Raw genomic sequence first — 20010 nt, 5'->3', positions numbered from 1 at the left:
GAGTCTATCACCAGACAGGATAAGCCACATTCTTCAATGATTAAAAGCATAATAGATGTATAAAGCTCCAGATAATCTTAATAGATTACCTAAAGGTACTACCCAGTGCAGAGAGCTATATTTTTGCTTTATTCAAGTTCTGTAAGCATTTTGTATCTTAGTCTCACTGAAAAAGAAGAACAAAATTGGAGGTTAAACATGGGGTGTTTAAAAAACATCTAGCTAAGGTTTGTAATCACTTTTTTTTTTCAAGCATACATTACATCGTGGTGGTGTCTGATGCTTTCGACATACACAGCCACCTGTAAACTTGCAAATTGTAAAGACCTTCTATTAAACAATTATATCTTCAGTCACTTGGGAATTCTTAAAAAAAATCACTTCTGCGCTCTCAGCACTGACAGCCACACCCATTCTAAATGACATTTTTCATTGTATGGCAACTTAAAAATACCTGTAATCACTACAATCTTCTTTGAAGCTATTTTCTCAATGGTCAGAAAAATTATGACTATTTTGGATGGAAGACTAAGATTCAGAACATAAATGAAGTACGACAAGTTTCCTTTAATGACATACAAATGTAAACTCTATTTACCAGGACATATCTGTGGTATATAGATAAATTATCGATTTTAATCACTATTCATATCAAAAATTTCAGGCATTGCCAGAGTAGTGAAGTTCATAATCCCGCCTTTTGGAACCTTCTACATAGCTACATTAAATGGAGAATTCTGCCTCTGTCTAAATGACTGTGGCCAAAGCCAAGTTTTCGAAATCCGACCGAACCTATGATGAAATTCTGGAGTTTCCCAGGTTGGTGTCACATGCTCAAATGATTTCTGTAGAGATTTTTTTTCTTTGCCATGGATGAAGGTCAGCAGTTCAGTGGAAAGATCAGCTTGTACGGGTTGCATATAGTCCATCTGTAAATTAGCTGAGGTAAAAATGAGAAAATGTTTACCTCCTTTTATACTACTTAAACTCAAAGTCATTCCTTAATATTGTATATGTAGACTGCTTGGTTTATTTTCATTCACATTTCCATTGGACTGAGGAAGAGAAAAAACCCACACAAGCAGTATCTTTGAAATATCCACATTTATTTGAGAGTAAAACCACGGGTATTTCTTTGCCTTAGTCCCTTGACTTGTCTAAATTACTCTTTCTTGATTTGTAAAAGAAATGCAATGTATTTCTTGTTGTTTTCTTGAGAAAACTTCTGACATACACCATTTTTCCATTACCACTTTTAATTGTGCCTCACTCAAACAATAAGATATTTCATGTACCTGCTCACACTCCCGTTATCTTTCTCTTAAGGAACTGTTCTAACCTCCTGCAAACCTTCGCATGTCAACACTCTGTAAAGTTCTCAGGAGCTCCATTTGTCCTCTGCCACCCTTTTCTTTTTCAATGTGGAAAAAAACTCCATCCAATATGTGAAGAATTAGCAATCAGGAGATTGTATTTCAGTCAGACTCACTTTTACCTACGCAAGGAATAATACACCCCAAAACGCAAACGTGGATGGGGCTCCACAGTATTTTACTACAAATCTCTGCCTACAATTACTTGTGGTCAAAATGGAGTCTCTACAGCTGCTTCCAGTTGCAGTGTTTCAAATTAATGGCATTCCTGTTCCAGGCACAGCTTCATAATACTCTGGCAAAACGCATTGGCTGTTCAGCACAAATAATGCTGGAACTCTTACTTTTAGATTTCAGCATTAACACCTCACTTACACTCAAATCTGCAGCTTTCTTCCAGGTGTGCCCAGTGCATTTTACAGGTGGATTTCAGCAGGCAGCACATGCACTTTGGGTTCAGGAACACTTCCTCAAAAGAAGGTTTCTCATATGCCAGAGCGGTGTGAGCTCAGTCCTGGCTCTGCGGCCCACTTCTCCCTGCTGTCACCGGAACAAGGGCTGTGTTCTGCAGCTGGAGACCCAAACGGACACGTTGCCTCCAAGACCACCATCAGAATTGCTGGTTATGTCTAGACTTCAAGGCAGTCAATGTTCCTTACAGGAGTCTTGGTTTTGCTACCAGACATACCAGACACAGTTCATAGCACCTCTTGTTAGAGACACAGTATTTAGGATTGGATCAGGACTTAAGCTGATTAGATGAAGTTTATCTTTGCCTTACATCCAAAAGCCCCGTGTGAAACAATTTGTAAATGGAACCCGCTCTTAGCCTTTAGTATTCCTACCACTAATGTCAAATTAATAAATTGTCCGTTTAAAAACTGAGTCTTCAAGTCACAGTTGTCTGGCAATGGAGATGCCAGTATCTGGATTATGGATAAAGGGGGTTGCAGAACCAGTATGTCCAACAAGAACTAAATTACACACCTCTTTCTCTGATTTAAGCCACTAAAATAGGAGATATAAGCCCGTGGTATAGCGTAAATGTAAATTCACAAAACATAATTGTCAAAAAAAAGGACTCATTAAAGACAGCCAAGCCTTGCCAGCAGTTGGGTACAGACACTAACAAGATTACTATGGCAAAAGCTGTCAAACTAGATACTGTTCTCCGTGTCTCCTGCCTGCCAAGCTCAAGATTTTCCAAGATCAGAGACAGAAGTTACTGTAAAGTGGAAAGGACACATACAGCAGCAAGATAAAGGGTTAAGAGTTTCCAGGTGCAACTTTGAAGTATTTCATTGCTCTCATCCAGCATAGCAAAATCTATCTCAATAGACCCTGTCAGCCTAAAGATAAGCCTGTATTTTCCCTATGGCTGAGCTGGAATCTGAATAGAATACCCTGTTTGTTTGCCTTCCCCAGTGAAATGGTGCCATTCACTTTAGGAATATTTAGCAGTTCTAGGAGATTTCTGCTTTGAATGTCTACCGCACACATCCTATTTTTCATCCAAATAACAAAAACCTTTTTTCAAAAATTTCTAACATTTTCAAAATAACTCCATGGGTTGCAGGCATTAAGTTAGCAAGATTCTTGAAGATATTTGGTAGGAGCAATTGATGTTAAGTTTTCTTACTTTTCCTTCTATCTGCAAAGAATATCCACAAATCCATAAGAATGCAGGATTATAATTTAAGCTGACATACGATGTGATGTGTATTTAAGCGCAGGGAGAAACAAGTGTGCAGTTGCAAACAGTCCCCATTTTACTATCATGCATGTTTGTCATGCATCTCTAACATCCATGCCACCCATCTCCCAAATGACTAGCCCCATTCTTAAACATCATTAATTTCTTTAGTACTTCTTGCAACTTAATAGAAACTAAGCAATTAAAAATTTAGATGCATTCTTGAAATCCTACAGGAAGACATCAGCTTTTCAAAACAATCTGATAAAGGAATATCAAGACAAAATCTCAATACTGTCTTGAAACAGAATTAAATGACTGATACACTGTATTTTTTCTAAATATCCAGCCCACAGCTGCCACTTGTTGTATGGTTTTGCAGTTCTAACAGTGTCTAATATTAGATGTTGATACAGCTGAATCCCACTATTTCTGACGTAATAGGGTTATCTGCATTACTGCAAGGCTGAAGTACATATTTTTTGCTTTCTTCTAGGTGTTCATTCTCTCAAAGCCAGAGAGCTGAATACAGCCAGATGTTGCCCACGCAGCTGGAAATGAGCCATATGTCCACTTTATTGTGAATCCCTGAATTTCCACTGGGAATGAAATAATAATTCTTTATGAAATTAAAAGGACTTTTACCTGCTAATTTAAAACAGATAATTCTTTTTCATCTGATTATTATTGCCAAGAAAGTGAGTCTTCCATTGCAGCAAGGTCAGGGAATTTAGAAGAGTATTAATAAGCCAGCACTGGGTGCTCACAAGGTTCCCTCATATATTCCCCCAAGTCGTATGATACTCAATTTAAAAAAAAAAAACATTCCTCTGAGTATAAAATAAGAAGGAATCCAGTGCAGCTATTAACGTGTACTAATTAGCACAGCTGACTTCAGAGCTGTGTATCTAATCTTTCAATCAGGCCTGGATGCCTCTCTAAAAGCTTTACCACAGGAAGACTCGACAGACTTTTTTCAGTAATTGCTTTGTGCAGTTAAGAACTTCCAAGCCAGTATGAGCAGGACAGGCTGCTGCCTTTCGTGACCCTCATGGTCTGTCTGTAACTAAAATTTTTTCATTTAGAAACCATGGCTTCATCCAGTGGGCTAACTCTCAAGGGAACAGCACCTTCTGACACACTGGGCTTTGAACCAGACCCTTTTGGAACAACAAACACTCCTATGTTCTAGAGAGAGGGGAGTTTAAAAGCAGCTCGATAGCAGTTTTACAGTAATTTATTTAAAAAAAAGGTGATTTCAATACAAAAGCAGTTCCATGGTATTCAAACCTCCCTATTGTCAGAACGAGCTGGAGGGTTTAAAAAAATGAAGAATCACTGCCAAGGACAACCATTAGAAATCAACTAGAAAGATGTTGATGTCAAACAGTTCAAATAACTTCATCCAGAATAGAGAGGTGTGAGAGACAAAGATGTAAGACAAGGGTTTCATTTGTCTTTGCAGCACCCAAATCTACCATCGTAAGTGTCAGAGGAGCCACTTCTCTTTTTCTGTGGTGGAGGAGCAGCCGTGAAGATTTCCTTGCCGTTGTCAAAGAATCCCAGCCTGCAAATAAAAAAGGAAGGAAGGAATTGCCCTCCGTATTTAAACTCGAGTTGATATGGAAGTTGTTCAACTGTTCAATATCCATGCCCAGTCTGAATCCAGCACACACTGAGAGCTCCAGAGGTGACCCTGCCCGTGCCCAGGGACAAGCTGATGGTATCGCTTTTGACTCCACTGGAAGCTGGGCAGGGTCCCAGGCTGATGAGGCTCTTTCACTGTCAAGCAGAACGTATTTTTGAGAGAAATTGCCTCGGGCCTTGACCTTATCGCAGGCTGCTGTAACAGCAGATTCCTACAGAAGTGCCCCCTTGCCTGTTTGCCCAGGGCCCTCCGCAGCACTGCAGCTCCCCTGCCCTGGCTGGCCAGCACTGGTCAGGAGACTTTGTGCTGCAGAGGCACTGCCATCCTACCTGCTCTTCCCTCCCAATGTTTCCCAAGTACCTGACAGAACTAACCCTACTGTGTGCGTGCGCGCAGGTGCACATATACATACATGTGCGTACATGCACGTGGGTGTGCACGCATGCCTCTCCTAATTAGAAATCGCTCTCAAACGTACTGTCATTACTGAGACCAGCCCTGAGGGGTGCTTGATCCCAGTGCAGATGGACAGGAAGGTAAGCGTGTGTGATTTCACCCTGCTTCCAAAGCTGGGGAAACTGAACGCCACACTCAACTGCACCACTTCACACCAGCGTGCAGGTTAGCAGCACTGGTCACTTGAGCTCTGGGGTTCCAACTAATTCTTCTGCCCAAAGCAGAGCCCTCTCAGTTATTGTTTCAATAACCTACTGAAAACGTGGTAAAAACTGATGCCTTGATCACAATCGCTGCATATTACCTCTCACATCCTTTCGCTGTGAAACACACACATTGATAAGAACGACTTTAAACTTAATGCTAGAAGGTGTTCAGAAACCTCTGCTGACATAGGAGTAATGGACTCAGCATTGGTGTCGAATTCCCAGCTGCACTTTTTTTCTTCTCAATCCTAGCCTTAAGGTTCAGAGTGTGCGGTCACCAGTCCCTATATAACACAAGGGATTAGTGTATGAATCGAACACATAGCTTTATTACCAGTACATATCCTCTGGTAATAAAAATGCAGTAGTGTAGAGAATGCATAAGCCAAAAGGGTAGGTCCTCAATTGAGAGAAACTGCTGAAGCTAAACTGACTTGGGGATGCTGAAGAAATTACCTCAGATATTTTGTTACCTGGACAAAAACAGAATAGGTCCCACAGAGTGTCCGCTTCAACACAGCAGCCACTTTGAGAAAACAGATGATCAACTGCAGTCCGCTCAGAGCTATCAGAACAGAGAGTAAAATGATGTTCCACTCCACTATGTTAACAGGTTCGGTGCACCGAGACCAAGCAGAGTAATCTGTGAGGTACCTGTCAGAGAAAGAGTAATGTGAAGTAAATGAAATGTGGTGGGTGGGTGCAATTCAATTTAAATACATATCGTTTTATCTATAATATATAGAAAAGCCATATTGGGCTTTATATGCTTCAAGTTTGGGAGCCAGACTAGTTTTTCTTTACAGCAGCATAACTCCTGCATAGGTTTGCAAAACTCAGTAGAGTGAAAAGACTCATTTTTCTCAAATACATCTGCTTCATTAGTTTCTCTGTTAGACACCCAAGCACTAGAAAGACATTTTTTCAAATGGCAGAAGCTAAATTTAAAATGGGATTTTTCCTTTTATTGATTTAATTTCAGCTTAGGTTAAATCCAGCTGACATCAGTACCGTGCAGCGAGCAGGAACACCCCAACACCGTCATTCTAGCCAGTGCATGCAACCTAAATGGCAGAACACAGGTGTCACTGCATGCAGTTTCCAGTGGTTCCAGAGCCATGCTTTGCGTCCTTGAGGATCACAATGTGCACAACTGACGTGTGCCAGCTGTGCCCTTTTAACTGTGAGACATGCTATAGCCTGGAAGTTAATTGCAAGAACCTTGGTTAGACTCACTCGCTCAGTGTCAGTTGCTTTTTTTCTAAATATTCATAACTGAAATGCTTTGAGCCAAATCTGGAGCACATTATTCAGCATCTGGCCCTTTCTGTTGAACTGAAATGCTCATTTCCATATTTCCAAATCGGATGGCAATGCTGGTGATACGTAGCAGAGATTGCAGGATGCACTTCAGTGTTTTAAAATAAGCTGACTTAAGTCAGAGAAGGCCCCATGGTTTAGGAACTATTCCTGTTGGATGCTGAAGGAACTTGTGATCCTCTGACAAATTTAATCCTTGGTGCATTCAAATGTAGCTGGAAGAGCTTGGCATTACGTGACTTGAAATATTCGAGTCTCATAAAACTTTGATCTTTTAAAGAGAGAATGTAAAATCTTGCAAAAGCAGCCTCAGGTTACAGATCTGAATCAAACCTTTCCTGCCTCTGGGAGGCTGGGACACAGACAACGCTTTGTCTACCTCGCCGTATGCAAAAACCACCAGCGATCAAACCACAGGCTTCATTGAGCGTTAGGAGTTAAAGTTAAGCCTGCTGAGTTATTAAAAATAAAAATGTCATCTATAACCTTTGAACTAAAAACTTGAGGAGTATGACAGACTATTCTGAGAAAGCACCCACCTGCACTCACCCTAATCTTACATTCTTTACTACACATGCGATTGTGACCGCCACCAGGTAAGGGGCACTTAGCTAGATGGACCTCCAGGGCTGGTCCGTACAAAGAGTCTTACATTTAATCGTTCCTTAAAAGGAGGCAAATATCTTTCTTTGAGGATTCTGATGCTCATTCAAGAAGTTGAAAAACCTCTCTCGTCAACATAGGTCTGTGTTCAGGAGACTGTGCCATTTTGTGTAAAACTCTGAGAGAACCCGTCTGACTATCGTTTTGATGAACAGTTTATTCCTGTAGAGTTACACTGACGTTTCTTACCCTCCAGCAGTGTCTTTGAAGATATAATCCCATCCGCCTGCTGAATTGCAGAAAGGGCCTTGGATCAACCCCAAGGTAAAAATGATGCAGCTGTATCCAGAGAAAGCAACTCCAAGCAGGGATAGCACAATTGAAATAAAACTCTGAATTAAAGAGAGAAAACTGTTACTGTGTGGAGACAGTGTGTGCAGCAAATAGAGTTACTCAGGCTGCCTAGCTACCTCCTTTGGGTTGAATTTCACATTTGATTGTCCCAATATTCAAAATTCAGGAAGAAAAATTCCAGGTAAAGAATAGTGAGCATACACACACAAAATAAAGATTAAGACAGAGTTTAAGACAGCTTCACAAGTCTCAGCTAAATATTGTTTGGGGATTTTTTTTTTCTTTTAAACTGGCAGTTTTGCAAAATTGTTTCCCAGAATGCTAGAGGAATGCATTAAACGTGTGCAACCCAGATAGTGTGTATTGAGCTGTTACTGGAAACAACAACTTCCAAATAATACAAGCAAGGGGATTGGGGTATTTAGTTCAGGCACTTTCTTGAAATTCTCAGGCCATCTATGTTCTTATTTTATTTTACAAGGATTTTTTAATAGTTTTTGTTTGTTTGTTTGTTTCTTTCATCCTGTTTATGCATCAGAAGGAAGGAGCTACACTTTCTGTGACCTCTGAACCTGACCTAGAGTCCTCCTCTGTGAAAGGACGCGGAAACAGAGCAGCAGAGAGGGCAGAAGGATGTGCTGGAAACACAGGAGCAGGAAGGCACTCCGAACAAATGCTAAGGAGATGCACAAAAATAAACCACAGACTCACCCTGTAGGTGCTGTTGCAGCTCTCGCTCTGGCAGCACCGATAGAACACGCTGCGCTCCAGTGTTATTAGAACTACTGCCAGCAGAAGGATCTATAAGGGGACATGATAAGGTCAGTGAAATGACTGCAGGTATTCAGCCAAGGTCTCCTCTGCCTGTGGAAGGTGGTGACTGCATCTGTTATGCTCTGCTGAGATGTTAAAGCCGCGCAGTAGGACAGCACCGTCACTCAAGGTGCGCCATGGACCGGGACTGTTTTCATCAGGCTGTCGGGGGAGCAGTTTCCTGTACTTGAAAGACAAGAGTACGGTGTCTCCTGCCACAGCAAAGTGTTACCAGCACGGACACAGCTATACCAGTGAAGCTGAAGGAGTAAGACCAAGCTCACAAGGAAAAGAATCAATATCAATGAAAGGAAAGATATTTTATTGATATAGCCACATCAGTTCAACAGCTTCTTGCTGACACAGTTACACCGATCAGGGTGTCATCTTCCTCACCAATGCAGTTATGCTAGAAGTCGCCAGTAGTACCAGCTTTTCATTAAATTCACCTGGACTTTCGTTTACTTCCTCTGCCAAGTATCCATACTGTTTTTCTCAGACTATTGGATCATTTAAACCTGATACTAGTACTAGAACAATTTCAATAAATAAGGTTTGGACTCCAGGACCGCAAACTGCCACTCAGAAAGGCATTGCTTTGAAAGGGGAAATATGAAAAGGGAATGTTTCTGAATCACAGAACGATCCTCTCACATGCTGCTGCTCTGTTTGTAACAGGATAATATATATGTTTTTAATAAATCAGTAATGCTCCTAAGGCTGAAAATGCTTCATAATACAAATGTCATTGTTGCAGTTAACTTTTCCCCAAATTTTCAACTACGTTTTTCTGTTCAAATTCTCTGCCTGATAGTTTTTTCTTCTGCTAGAAAAGACTAGGTTTTACTGCTTTAGAAAGAATACACAATTTCAAAAGAATGTCTCATGTTTTAACAACTCTCTGTTCAGCACCTTAATAAAAACATCTTAGTTATGCAGATGAGACCTTTTTAAACACTGATTGTGTGCGCACCTTTATTACACGACTGCTTTCTGTCCCCGAGGCTACAGTTCTTTGTGAGCATGGTGAAGATTATGAGCAGTGGCCAACTCTGTTAGTTTATTACCACAGATGAGCACATTACAAATGTAAAGGAGAAAATCCTACCATGCCAACCACAGTGAGACAATCTTCCATAGTTAGCCTAACAACAGTGGTACTCGATGCATTGTGAACTGTAACCAGTCCTCTAAATACGGGCCTGCATACAGCTCTTCAAAACATCTAAACAGTTATGAGAAGTTTTTCAATTTTTGTTTCATTTTGCTAAAAGAACTCTAATTCAATCCTCTGTAGAGGATTAAATCAACATAGTGCCTGCCTCCCTAATATAAGCATCAATGACACATGAACAAAAAGCCAGCAGAAAAAAAAAAAAAATCAATCCTACAAAAATCAGTTAAATGAAATTAAATAGTATACATAGCATATCATTCAGTACATTCATATTTTTTCAGTTTGATCGAGTTTTTCTGCCTGCAATATTTTTGCCAAAGTACTCCATATTCTCTTTAAAAGCGCAATTAGCAGAATTACGTTGCTGCACAGGAACCCGATATTATTTGCAGTAGAATGCAATTAATTCAAAATCTATAGAATCAGCACTTACCATCACACCTGAGAAACAGATCCCTTCAAAATACCACACGTAGTTGGGAAGCTGGTAACTGGCAGCATGTGAAGCTTTTCCATTTGGGAAATATAATAGAACGTTAACAACAATACTCCAAAGTGCAAGAGGTATCAGCAGACAACTCAGACAGCTTCCACATGTCTCTAAAGCCATCTCTCAAGAACTTCAGAAGTTTTGCTCTTCTAAGCTAACAAAAGGTTACAAGGTTTTAAACATGAAAAATGTTTTGGCCGCCTCAGTTTGATTCAGTCATTTCATATTCACAGGAGCTGGTGACGGGGTACGAGTGCAGGGAGAGGAGTGCTTAACAGCAGAACAACAGATGAATATTGCTTTCTGAACGCATTGTCCTTTCTAGGCGTATGTCTTTAAGTAGCAGTTTCCCTTCTAAAAGATCCTCCTTTGAGATCTTCCGAATGAAATAAGGCTAGAAGCCAGACTCAGGAAGGAAGTTCAAAAATCTCATTTCCTAGTGACTGTTTAGAAATACACTCCTCCCGAGGACACGGGTCGCGATGCAGATATTGTGCGACACAAGGCAGGTTGCTCAGCCTTGTTGCAGCTCAACGTTTTTTCTACCTTACACGGGGAAGGAGGCTGTCAAATGACAAATATGTCCAGTCCCGGTACCGAAGGCCACCCGTTACCTCCCGCCACAGAGAATTAACAGCAGAGCTTTGGCACGCACAGCCCTAAGGGCGAACCAGCAGTCGCTGCTGGCTTGCGGCAGCCTCGCAGGAGCACCGAGCTGATCTCAGCCACCTCGCAGGGAGTGCAGAAGCCCCAACGACATCGGTTAGAAACTGCCAGGCAGACTAACTGTCACGCCTTAATTCATTACTCTTTTCTGCAGCACTATGCAGCTCAACTGTTTCACAAATTAAATCCTGCTACTTCTCCACTTGTTTTATTCTGTGCTTACAGCTGAGTGTGCACAGCTACAGATCCGATCTAAGTACACGTGACTTCTTCTAGTGGACAAAAGGTCTGGCCTTTTTTTTTGAAATGCCTGCCGTTTTGCATTGTGCAAAGCCAAAGCCAGACAGTTCTCCATTCTCATGTGTCATCATTCCCTAAGCCCTGAGCAACTAAACATCCGTGCCAGTAACAGAGCTGGAGTCGTTTGAATGCTCACAGCACGACCCAAGCCTTCTTCCCATGCCCCTGTGAGTCATCAGAAAAGTAACCCAAGAACGAGCTCAGGGTTTACTCAACAGGAAAGTCGTAGTCAGAGAACAAAAAATTGGGGGCTCTATCAAAAACGAAAAGGCTGATTTTAGAAGCAATGATGTCATTACATATCCTTCTGTCTCCTCATCAGCTGTTTTAGGCTCTGCACACATGAGGCTTCTCTCATGATCTCATAAAAGCTGTTTGTGTTGCCTGTTGTAACTGATTCCTTCCTGTTTTTTTGAACGAGATCACCCAGGGAAACGGGCACTCACATGGTTACACCATTCTTCTACCGTTCTCTGCTGTGACTCTCCCCTTCTTTTTCTAAGAAGTTTCATTGTGAAGTCCTCAGACTTTATGCTGAGAATCTTCCCGTGTTTCCTGTTTTACTCCCTAATCACTACAGACACTTTTTTCAGGCCTCCCTCTAACCAAGATTAGCAGCAAACCTCCCTTCACAGGCTTCCAGGCACGGAGAGAGCTCCTATCGTCACCGCTGCGCCTTACAGCTCAGAGAACAGCTGAATCACAAGCAGGCACATCACATCCCCAGGACTCATTTTTGGTTACAAAACTCAGATCATGTAATAGGCTGAAATATATTTTTTCTAAAAGCAAAGTACCAAATTATTAGTGAGCAGCTTAGTTTATAATAAAATTTGCTGCTACTTCCCATAGTAACCTGTTCTGATTAGAAGAAACTTACCTGGGAAACATCGGAAACAGCATTCATTCTGCAGTACAGCAGTCTGCATCATTACTTATTTTGTATTTAAACTAAGTTCTGCAAGTACCAAATCAAGGTGTGCTTTACTTGCTGGCACACTGTACTGCTAGAACAGGAAGAAATCATTTTATACTAAGCATTAAGCAAACCTGGCAACCAGTTTCTCAAATATCTTACCAAGTGTTGCAAGAACCGCTTTCCTGTTTCTGTTGATATCCACAAGTTGATGCCATGCCCATCAGTAAAATTCCTCTGTTAGCTGAAATGAATTTAACCTAAAACAACTGCTTCTTTGCAATGTAACTGAAAAAAACTCCCAAAACACTACCTTACACATCAGGCAACAAAGGAATTCAAACTGTCTTTTTTTAAATGACAACACAAACAGTGAGAAGTAATGCTATGCCTTAGTGCTACATGGATCTGAGCTAAAGTTTTAATTCGAGTCTCTAGCCGAATCATTCTGTCCATTGGAATTTCTAAAATTGCTTCAGTTCTTCGGTTAGTTGGGTGTACCAGAAAGACAAGCAACAGTTACACAAGCGTAAAAGCAAAAATCTGTAAGCTGCATGGGAATTATACCCTGTTCCATCGAGACTCTTCTTTCCTCCTCTTCTCACTCCCCACTTAATTTAAACTTGCAGATCCTTTTTTTCTAACAGTGCTTTTTCACATACAAAGGCACCATATTGCACAGCAGCAAGGAATTTTGTGCATGTATATACACATGCACACACATATTCTCTTCCCTCCCATAGCAGGGTAAGACAAAGATAAACACAACCAGCAGAAACAGTGTTAAAGACTGCCTTCCACTACATCTATGTATTTACGTATGAATAAATGGTATTACAAGAAGCAGACATCCTAATAAACTCTTCCCATCTGTGAATTCTTTTGCTGCTGTGGATGTGTGCGTGCAATTTCATTTTCACAGGTGTGGTTGGTTGTTTTTTTTTTTTCAGATATGTGTTTGTACTGGGAGGATTTGGCTGTGAGGAGAGCCTGAGGTACACCTCAAGTTTCTGGCTACTTCTAAGACCACCCTCCTAGTTACAAGTAGTACTAAGTACACACTAGCACCCAGGGGAAATTCTTTTCCTCCCATAAACAGAAAATTACTTGCCCGTTTTCAAAGACAACAGTAACCATCAGATTCAAAACTGAGCAATAATAGTAATCAGCCTCATTTCTTTGAGATAAACAGCACATCGCATTTCACTTTTCACCTGAAACATGGCATTGTCATAGCATACCGACCTTGCCAGCAATGCCGTTGGCAGCACATCATTCAGATTTACTTTACCTTCTGCTAAAAAAGTTCACTGTCTTATGCTACAAGCTACACTTCAGAGGTTCTTGCACAGGACCTAAGAACACTACCTCTGGCCACTTACTGGTGAGGCCGAATATTTCAGATCAATCTATCCCTGCTGACTTGAGGTTCCACTACATTTTCTGAACACTGCTACACCTGAGGGTCTGCCGGGTGAGGTGAAAACAGGACCCAGACTCACATTTTTATTTGTTTTGAAACTAAGCAGCCAGGAGGGCAGCTCTCCTCAGGAGAACCGCAGAAGGGACAGAGCTGTGGCTCATCTCTGCAGGAACCTCCCCCAGGCCCTGGAGCAGCCGCCAGCAGCAAAGCACGAGCCAAGACGCAGGGCTGAGACTCCACGTACGCAGCTGTATCTGTCAGCGCTGTCATTGAACTATCACACCCTTGTTGATGCACGATTGTCTGGCTTAGGTAAACGTGAAGAGTGAAGCAGATCCCACTGCGACAGAGCAGGTTATAACCTGACTGCTTTATGTCCACATTCTCCTTCCACCACTGCCCTTTACGCTAAGGCCAGGCAAGCAGTGTTTCAGCACAGGCAGGGAAAGAATCGCTGACACCTGCTGGGTGTTTTTAATACAAATCTTTATTTGTGAAATACAGGAGAAGTCCAGAAAAATCCTGAAAAGGTGAAGTGCACATATCACCTTGATCATCCACATTTTACTGCTGCTTTGTTTCCAGCTGAGTATTCATTTATATCCAGGCCAGACTAGATTTGGTTCGTGTTCATTCCAACACCAGAATGAAAGTGCAACTTTATTGGGAAAGCCACATAAATTACAGAGCTTTTGTGTCAGAAAGAAAAAGTGTATTTAGTGACATGTTCAGGCAGTTGCCTGCACTAAGATGAAATGAACCAAAGAAATTCAGGATCTATTTTGCCTTTAGATACAGGCAGGTGAGTGGAAAACCTGCGTGTGACTCCAACAAAGGCTGTCCCCAGGTCAGTTAAATTGACGGCAACACCACGGTTTGACAACAAACTGTATACTTTAGTATGCATGGAATATAAAAAACCCACAGAACACTCAATATACCACACATGCACCAACGTCAATGCATTGTCAGGTTTCTAGCAAGCATACGTCTGTAAGGAGAACAAAAAGAAAAACACGTATTAAGGGGAAGAATGGTAATACAGTATCCAACTATAAGAGCTGAAATCCACCTGACCATGCTGAGACAACCATAGCATGGCTCTCCGATACTGCAGTTACAGCATGGAAGACAGGAGTGAGAAGACAGTAATAGTTTTGACATAGTTCAATGTTGGGACTCATTTTCAATTAAGTGTGAAACACATGATTTATATCACACAGACATTATGGCTAAGAATATCTGGTTCATACCTTAAGCCATTGCAATTCCAACTCTACCACTACGATTCTGATTTTAACAACATGCTCAAACTATTTAACAAGACTCTAAAGAAGTTCAGAGGAAATTCCCCTTCCTCACTCAAAAAAAACCCATCTTCAGAAAACCCTTCAGATCCATCTACAGGTTTTGTTAGCTATGTGCAATTTAATTCCTTCTCTTCTCCTACTTTTACTAAGCAAGGCCAGGATGCTGCAGTTTTCACTACATACAGTGCATTCTCAGTAGTCTATCAGCTGCTATGAGCAAAAAACAAGGCCAAAGCAATATAGTTAGAACAAGCAGCTTACCACAGAACTGCATCACACCATGCAACAACGGTTTAGGCTGTGGCAACACCACCAGGAGATTTGTGTTTCAGTTATATCACCTATACAGTGCTGATGACCACATGTGCCATAGCGAAAGGAAAAAAGCAGGGGGGGAAAAAGCAGCCTTCCAGCTTCTGTGCAGACTAACGTCACTGTGACAGCTGTGGCATCAGCTGAAAGCGTGTGGTCAAATACTACATGAAAATGCCAAATGTAACAGGGCTATAAAAAAAGTCATATACTGAATAGTTGTTTAAGCATACCTAAAAAATAGCTGCTGAGTAAGACTCCACAGTAGCATCAGTAACAATAGCATTTCATGTTCATCTGAGAAGCATGGTTGTAACTACTACAAATGGCTTACCTCCTCGTGGCTGCAGCACAACCCACAGAGTCCTCCAAGAATGCCATTGATTATCTGTATGAAGCACAGAATGAACTCTATTCCTCCCAAGACAAGGAGGATGGAAAAGAGGGTGACGTTCCACTGCACGATGTTCTGAGGTTCCTGACATTCAGACCACTTGTTATACTCAAACAAGTACCTGTACACAGCAATTAAAAGCACATTAACATTGTGACAGAGTGGGATGCTTACCATACACTAGAATCAAACTATGCCTAGTCTGTAACTGCATCGAGGATAAAGGGAATAGAAAACGCAATGATTTATTCCGTGCAAAGTTCGCTCTGTTTGAAAGCATGTTACACTATCAACCATACATTTTTAAGTCTTAATTTCTTTAAAAAAAAATAAATCTAAGCTATAAAGGCAGAATCTTCTATTACCGATTAAAGTGAGACACAAGCTCAAGAAAGCTGAAAGAGCAAAGCTACTTCTCAGAACAACCACAGAGCTTTTAAGGACGGGTCTTTACTCTAAGGACAGCAATTACTGATCTGAAGCTAACGAGTCACTTCCTATCTTGCACTGCTGTCTTTGGGCCCTCACATGCCTACTCTGGAAAAGCCAGGCACAGAACAAATTCAGAGGGGTGCTGTGGTATTCCAGCTGTTACTCCTCACCCACACCTTCAGAACACCAGCACCGATGAGCCCTCCGTAAGGCCTTAACTCAGTGGTTCTGTATTCAGCCACAGTTGGGGGGATGGGGTGGAGGAACACCCCCTCTTCAGAGAGATGTAACCAAAACAGAAAATTCGAACACTGCTGCACAGGAGCTCTATGTGGCTTCTCAGTACTCAAAGTGCCTCTAGTCTGGCAACAGCCATCAACTGTTACTAGAAACAGCCTCGAGGTTGCCAATCATACAGACAACGTAAAAGCATGTCATGATCCAAAGCAAATCCTCTTTCAACGTACAGGATTTGTGAGGATTAATAGGGAATAGCACACAAGTCAGCTAAATAGGCTTGGTTTGCTGGAGAACCCTAATTAGGAATAATTAAGAGCTTCTGGCCCTCCCTGCCTTGCAGCATACAAAGATTCTTATAAGCCTTTTCTAGTTTCATTTCCAAAGGTTCTATGATGTTCTCATGAATGAAGGTACCACGCCAGTTTGCACTGACACAAAGCAACTTCGGAAGCAAGCCTCACAAACCAGAGTAACACAAATGAGAAGACAAATCTCATAACAATCGCTATTCATAGTTTGTAAATCCCCCGAAGTCCTGCAACTTTACACTTTGTTAGAGATGTTGATGGACATGAACAGTATGTGGCACGTAGATATTATGACATATATAAGACAGATGGATAGGTGTTCAGATCCCTTTTTGTAGGGCGAAGGATTTACATTGCTTTGGGTTTAGACTATAGCAGCATGGATAACTGATACCATCTGTTTGGTTCTCAGCGAGAGAATCAAACTTATGAATGGATCTCAGCATATGGTTACTGGATATGGGCTTTATTCCGGTACCTTTCAGCAATGTGTACATGAGGGAATATATCACACACTCACGAACAGAAAACTTACCCTCCAGAGGAGTCAGTGAAAGGATAGATCCAGTTTCTTTCTAGGTGAGTAAAACAATATGGCCCATGAGACAAGCCCAGCGCTGAAATGATTATACAGTATCCAGAACCGAGGATCCCAACAAGGGCTGCCAGAACCGAGGACAGCATCTGCACAGCAAACAGACAGGAACTTTCAGCACAGGCATCACCTTGTCTTCGGTGTTATCTGGGATGGAGCACAAAGGCTCACTTACCGCACAGCCTTTCCCACAGTCCTCATGGCCGAAGCACCCACAGCAGTCGTCATTGTGGAGCCCAATGAATACTGCAGCTGGAATGAGCACCTGGGTCCGGAGCAAACAAACCACACTTCTGTTATCATGGCACGGATGGGGCAGATAAAACACAGTCCTCATATTGCTTCTTGGCAGGGAAGCGGAGGGCAGCCTGTGTAGATTAGTCAGTTTGGCTCCTATTTAACACAGTAGGCATCTCACTACTGATAGCAGCAGCACCAACACCAGGACAGGGATATTTCTATTTCTGCTTTGTGTATACACAGCACTTAAGTGCACAAAGAGCCTGTCAATCAAGAGCCGGCTGTGGCGCTGCTGCTATTTAAAGTACTTCAACTTTAAAAGTTTTTGTTCATGTCAAAGGCTGTATCCTGCAAATAAAATGCTTTGCAAAAATATGTATTCACTTTCTGCCAAATAAAGACTACCAGGTAAGTCTCTTTATTCGTTAATAAAACCCAAACAACTACCACCAAAATACTAGTTACTGAAGAGCAGTCACCAGTGACTGCGTGACAAACCAGTCTGACTAGAGTAGAAAGCCGAGGAATACTTTGCCCAATTCAGGCAAACATCTCATTAAACACCTCGCTTTTTCTAGGTTTTCACAACCAGTTTCCAGTGATGGAAATGCAAAGTAACAAAGCAGAAGTTATCTGTAAGAAACATAAGTCGTCCATTTTAGCATGAAATCAGGAAGGAATAGAGTCGATTTAAACAGAGTATCCTCCCCATCAGCACTAACAGGACTCAATAATAGTTCACACTTACAAAGACTCTACACTCAAGAGTACCTTGGAAAACCATAAAGAAAGAGCAAAGCGTTATCTTCACACTGCACTGACCTACTTAACAAGACACTAAAAAAAACCCTACCCAGTTGTAGTGTCACATACTTGTCAGCCCTTACTCAAACCTATTGCTCAGCCCTGATGCTGCAGCTCTGGAAGAGGTTGTACAAGCGTGTTCCAGGAGCAGTTCCACTGATTTTACTTGTATTAGTCCGTGTGTAAAGCCTAGTCTTTGCAAATCCCACTCTAGGTTCCAATGGGGCTGTAACACAGCTGCAAGCACCTCTCACAAGACAGAGGGCCTTATCACGGAATCATTTTCAACCTGTGGTTTGCAGGCACCTTGAGATCTGTAGCCTATTTCTAAAAGGACTTTTAAGAGCAAATTAAAAAGGAAGCCTGGAGTCAGGAAACTTAAATATGCTACAATGTGGTCTACAAAATTGAAAAGCTAGAAAATAGTAGCTTCAGATTAACAATATCTTATAATGAACATACTCAATTCTTCATCCTTTGCTGTTACTCAAAAGCAAAGCTTTGATAACTGCCATTCGATTCCTCTGATTAAAGAACTAAGCCAGAGAAATAACTGTCAACATCTCAGATAATAGAAGTTAAGGAATTGTAACTAAATGCTAGGGGACATTTAAAAGAGAGTAGTTCAATAATATAACAAAAATGTAAGATTTAACTCTTTATGCAAATCACAACCCACCAAGAGGCTTGCATTCCAGTTTTGCATTTGGATTCCGCGACCCAAACCCTATGATTTTCTCAGCTCTAAAGTGACATAATGTTGCAGATAAGATAATCAAGTAGTAACTAATAATACCTGTGGAGTAATATAGCTTTTTAAAAAATATATACAACTCCAGAGATTCCTGCTGATGAGATATTTGATCAACAAATTAATGAAACTGGTAAAGAAACCGTAATACCAAGTAGCTCCAAAATAAACATGAAAGAAACCACTAGCTCATTACTTACCAAAAAGCCTCCACCTAGAATGCCATGAAGGCACTCCACGTATTTGCCGAGATGATGCTCCGAAGCAAATCTTGTTTCACCATTAGGAAAATAAAGTAAAATGTTGGCCACGATGCTGAGCAAGGCAAGGATGAGCAACTTATAACCAACACACCTAGCACACCTTCCAAAACACATGTCCTCAGCTTTACAAATCCTTCTTTCTCTAGTCCAAACCAACCTCTCTCATACCGGTCCACACCTAAAAGAAGATCAGCCTTTATTCTCACTTCCTTAAATACTCAGGGCTACCTAGCTACCTGGATGACATTTACACCTCTTCATAACTCCCATTCCCAATTGCAGAGGGAGGGAACGGGTATGGCGGAACGCCAACACCCTTTTAAAATGCAATAATTGTTGACAAACCAAACGCAATCAAGGAAGTATTGAATACTAGGTTATTTCACTCTAATATATGATGCTTGGATGGATCACCAGTGAACATGATTAGACATGAACAACAGGCTTAAACCACAACAGAAGTCCTGTTAGGAACTGACGGAAAAAGGTTTTGTTTTCTTTGTTAGAAGCGCCTTTGACTTTTAGGTTTATAGACTGATTCAGGACAACCCGAAGCCAGGGAAAGACTCAGTTGACTTCAGCAGCATTGAGTCAGAGGTTTTGGGTATAAATAGAATAAGGTCTACAGCAATAAGGAGTATGTAGAGCAACCTCTTGCTTTGCTATTCTATTGACAGAATAAGAGCAAACCTCATCAGGAGGTTGGAAAACAAATAAGATGGACAGGTAGGCTTCTAAGGAGTGTCCTTGCTCTTGCCATCGTAAGACAAGCTGAATTTGGATTAACAGCCATTTGTTAAAGCTAAAACAAGCAAACACCGGTGAAAAAATACTGCTTCAAAAAGAGGATTATAATACAGTCCTTGCACTGTAGAGAAACACAAGGAAGAAAAACCCCAAACAGAGAGAAACTTATTATACCA

The 20010-nt window shown here is 41.3% G+C and overlaps 2 protein-coding genes across 2 annotated transcripts; both read right to left on the bottom strand.

The window, feature by feature from the left end:
- Positions 1–4515: 4515 nt before the first annotated feature.
- On the bottom strand, positions 4516–10253 carry TM4SF18 (transmembrane 4 L six family member 18). The gene is made up of 5 exons (XM_009990570.1): positions 10077–10253; positions 8365–8454; positions 7549–7691; positions 5833–6030; positions 4516–4633 (listed from the first exon to the last, which is right to left on the bottom strand). The coding sequence occupies exons 1-5, from the start codon at positions 10251–10253 to the stop codon at positions 4516–4518; spliced, it is 726 nt and encodes a 241-aa protein (XP_009988872.1).
- Positions 10254–14395: 4142 nt separating this feature from the next.
- Positions 14396–19201, bottom strand: LOC104382588 (transmembrane 4 L6 family member 1). Its single transcript, XM_086618647.1, is given in 5 exon segments — positions 14396–14429; positions 15294–15575; positions 16970–17118; positions 17205–17294; positions 19025–19201. Coding segments are annotated over 5 exon segments (732 nt in total).
- Between the last annotated feature and the right edge of the window lie 809 nt (positions 19202–20010).

Source organism: Tauraco erythrolophus, chromosome 11 (genome assembly GCF_009769465.1).
Source record: "Tauraco erythrolophus isolate bTauEry1 chromosome 11, bTauEry1.pri, whole genome shotgun sequence".
In the NCBI taxonomy this organism is placed as follows: domain Eukaryota; kingdom Metazoa; phylum Chordata; class Aves; order Musophagiformes; family Musophagidae; genus Tauraco; species Tauraco erythrolophus.
The sequence above is the reverse complement of the archived record's forward strand: the minus strand, read 5'-3'. Positions and strand labels throughout refer to the sequence as shown.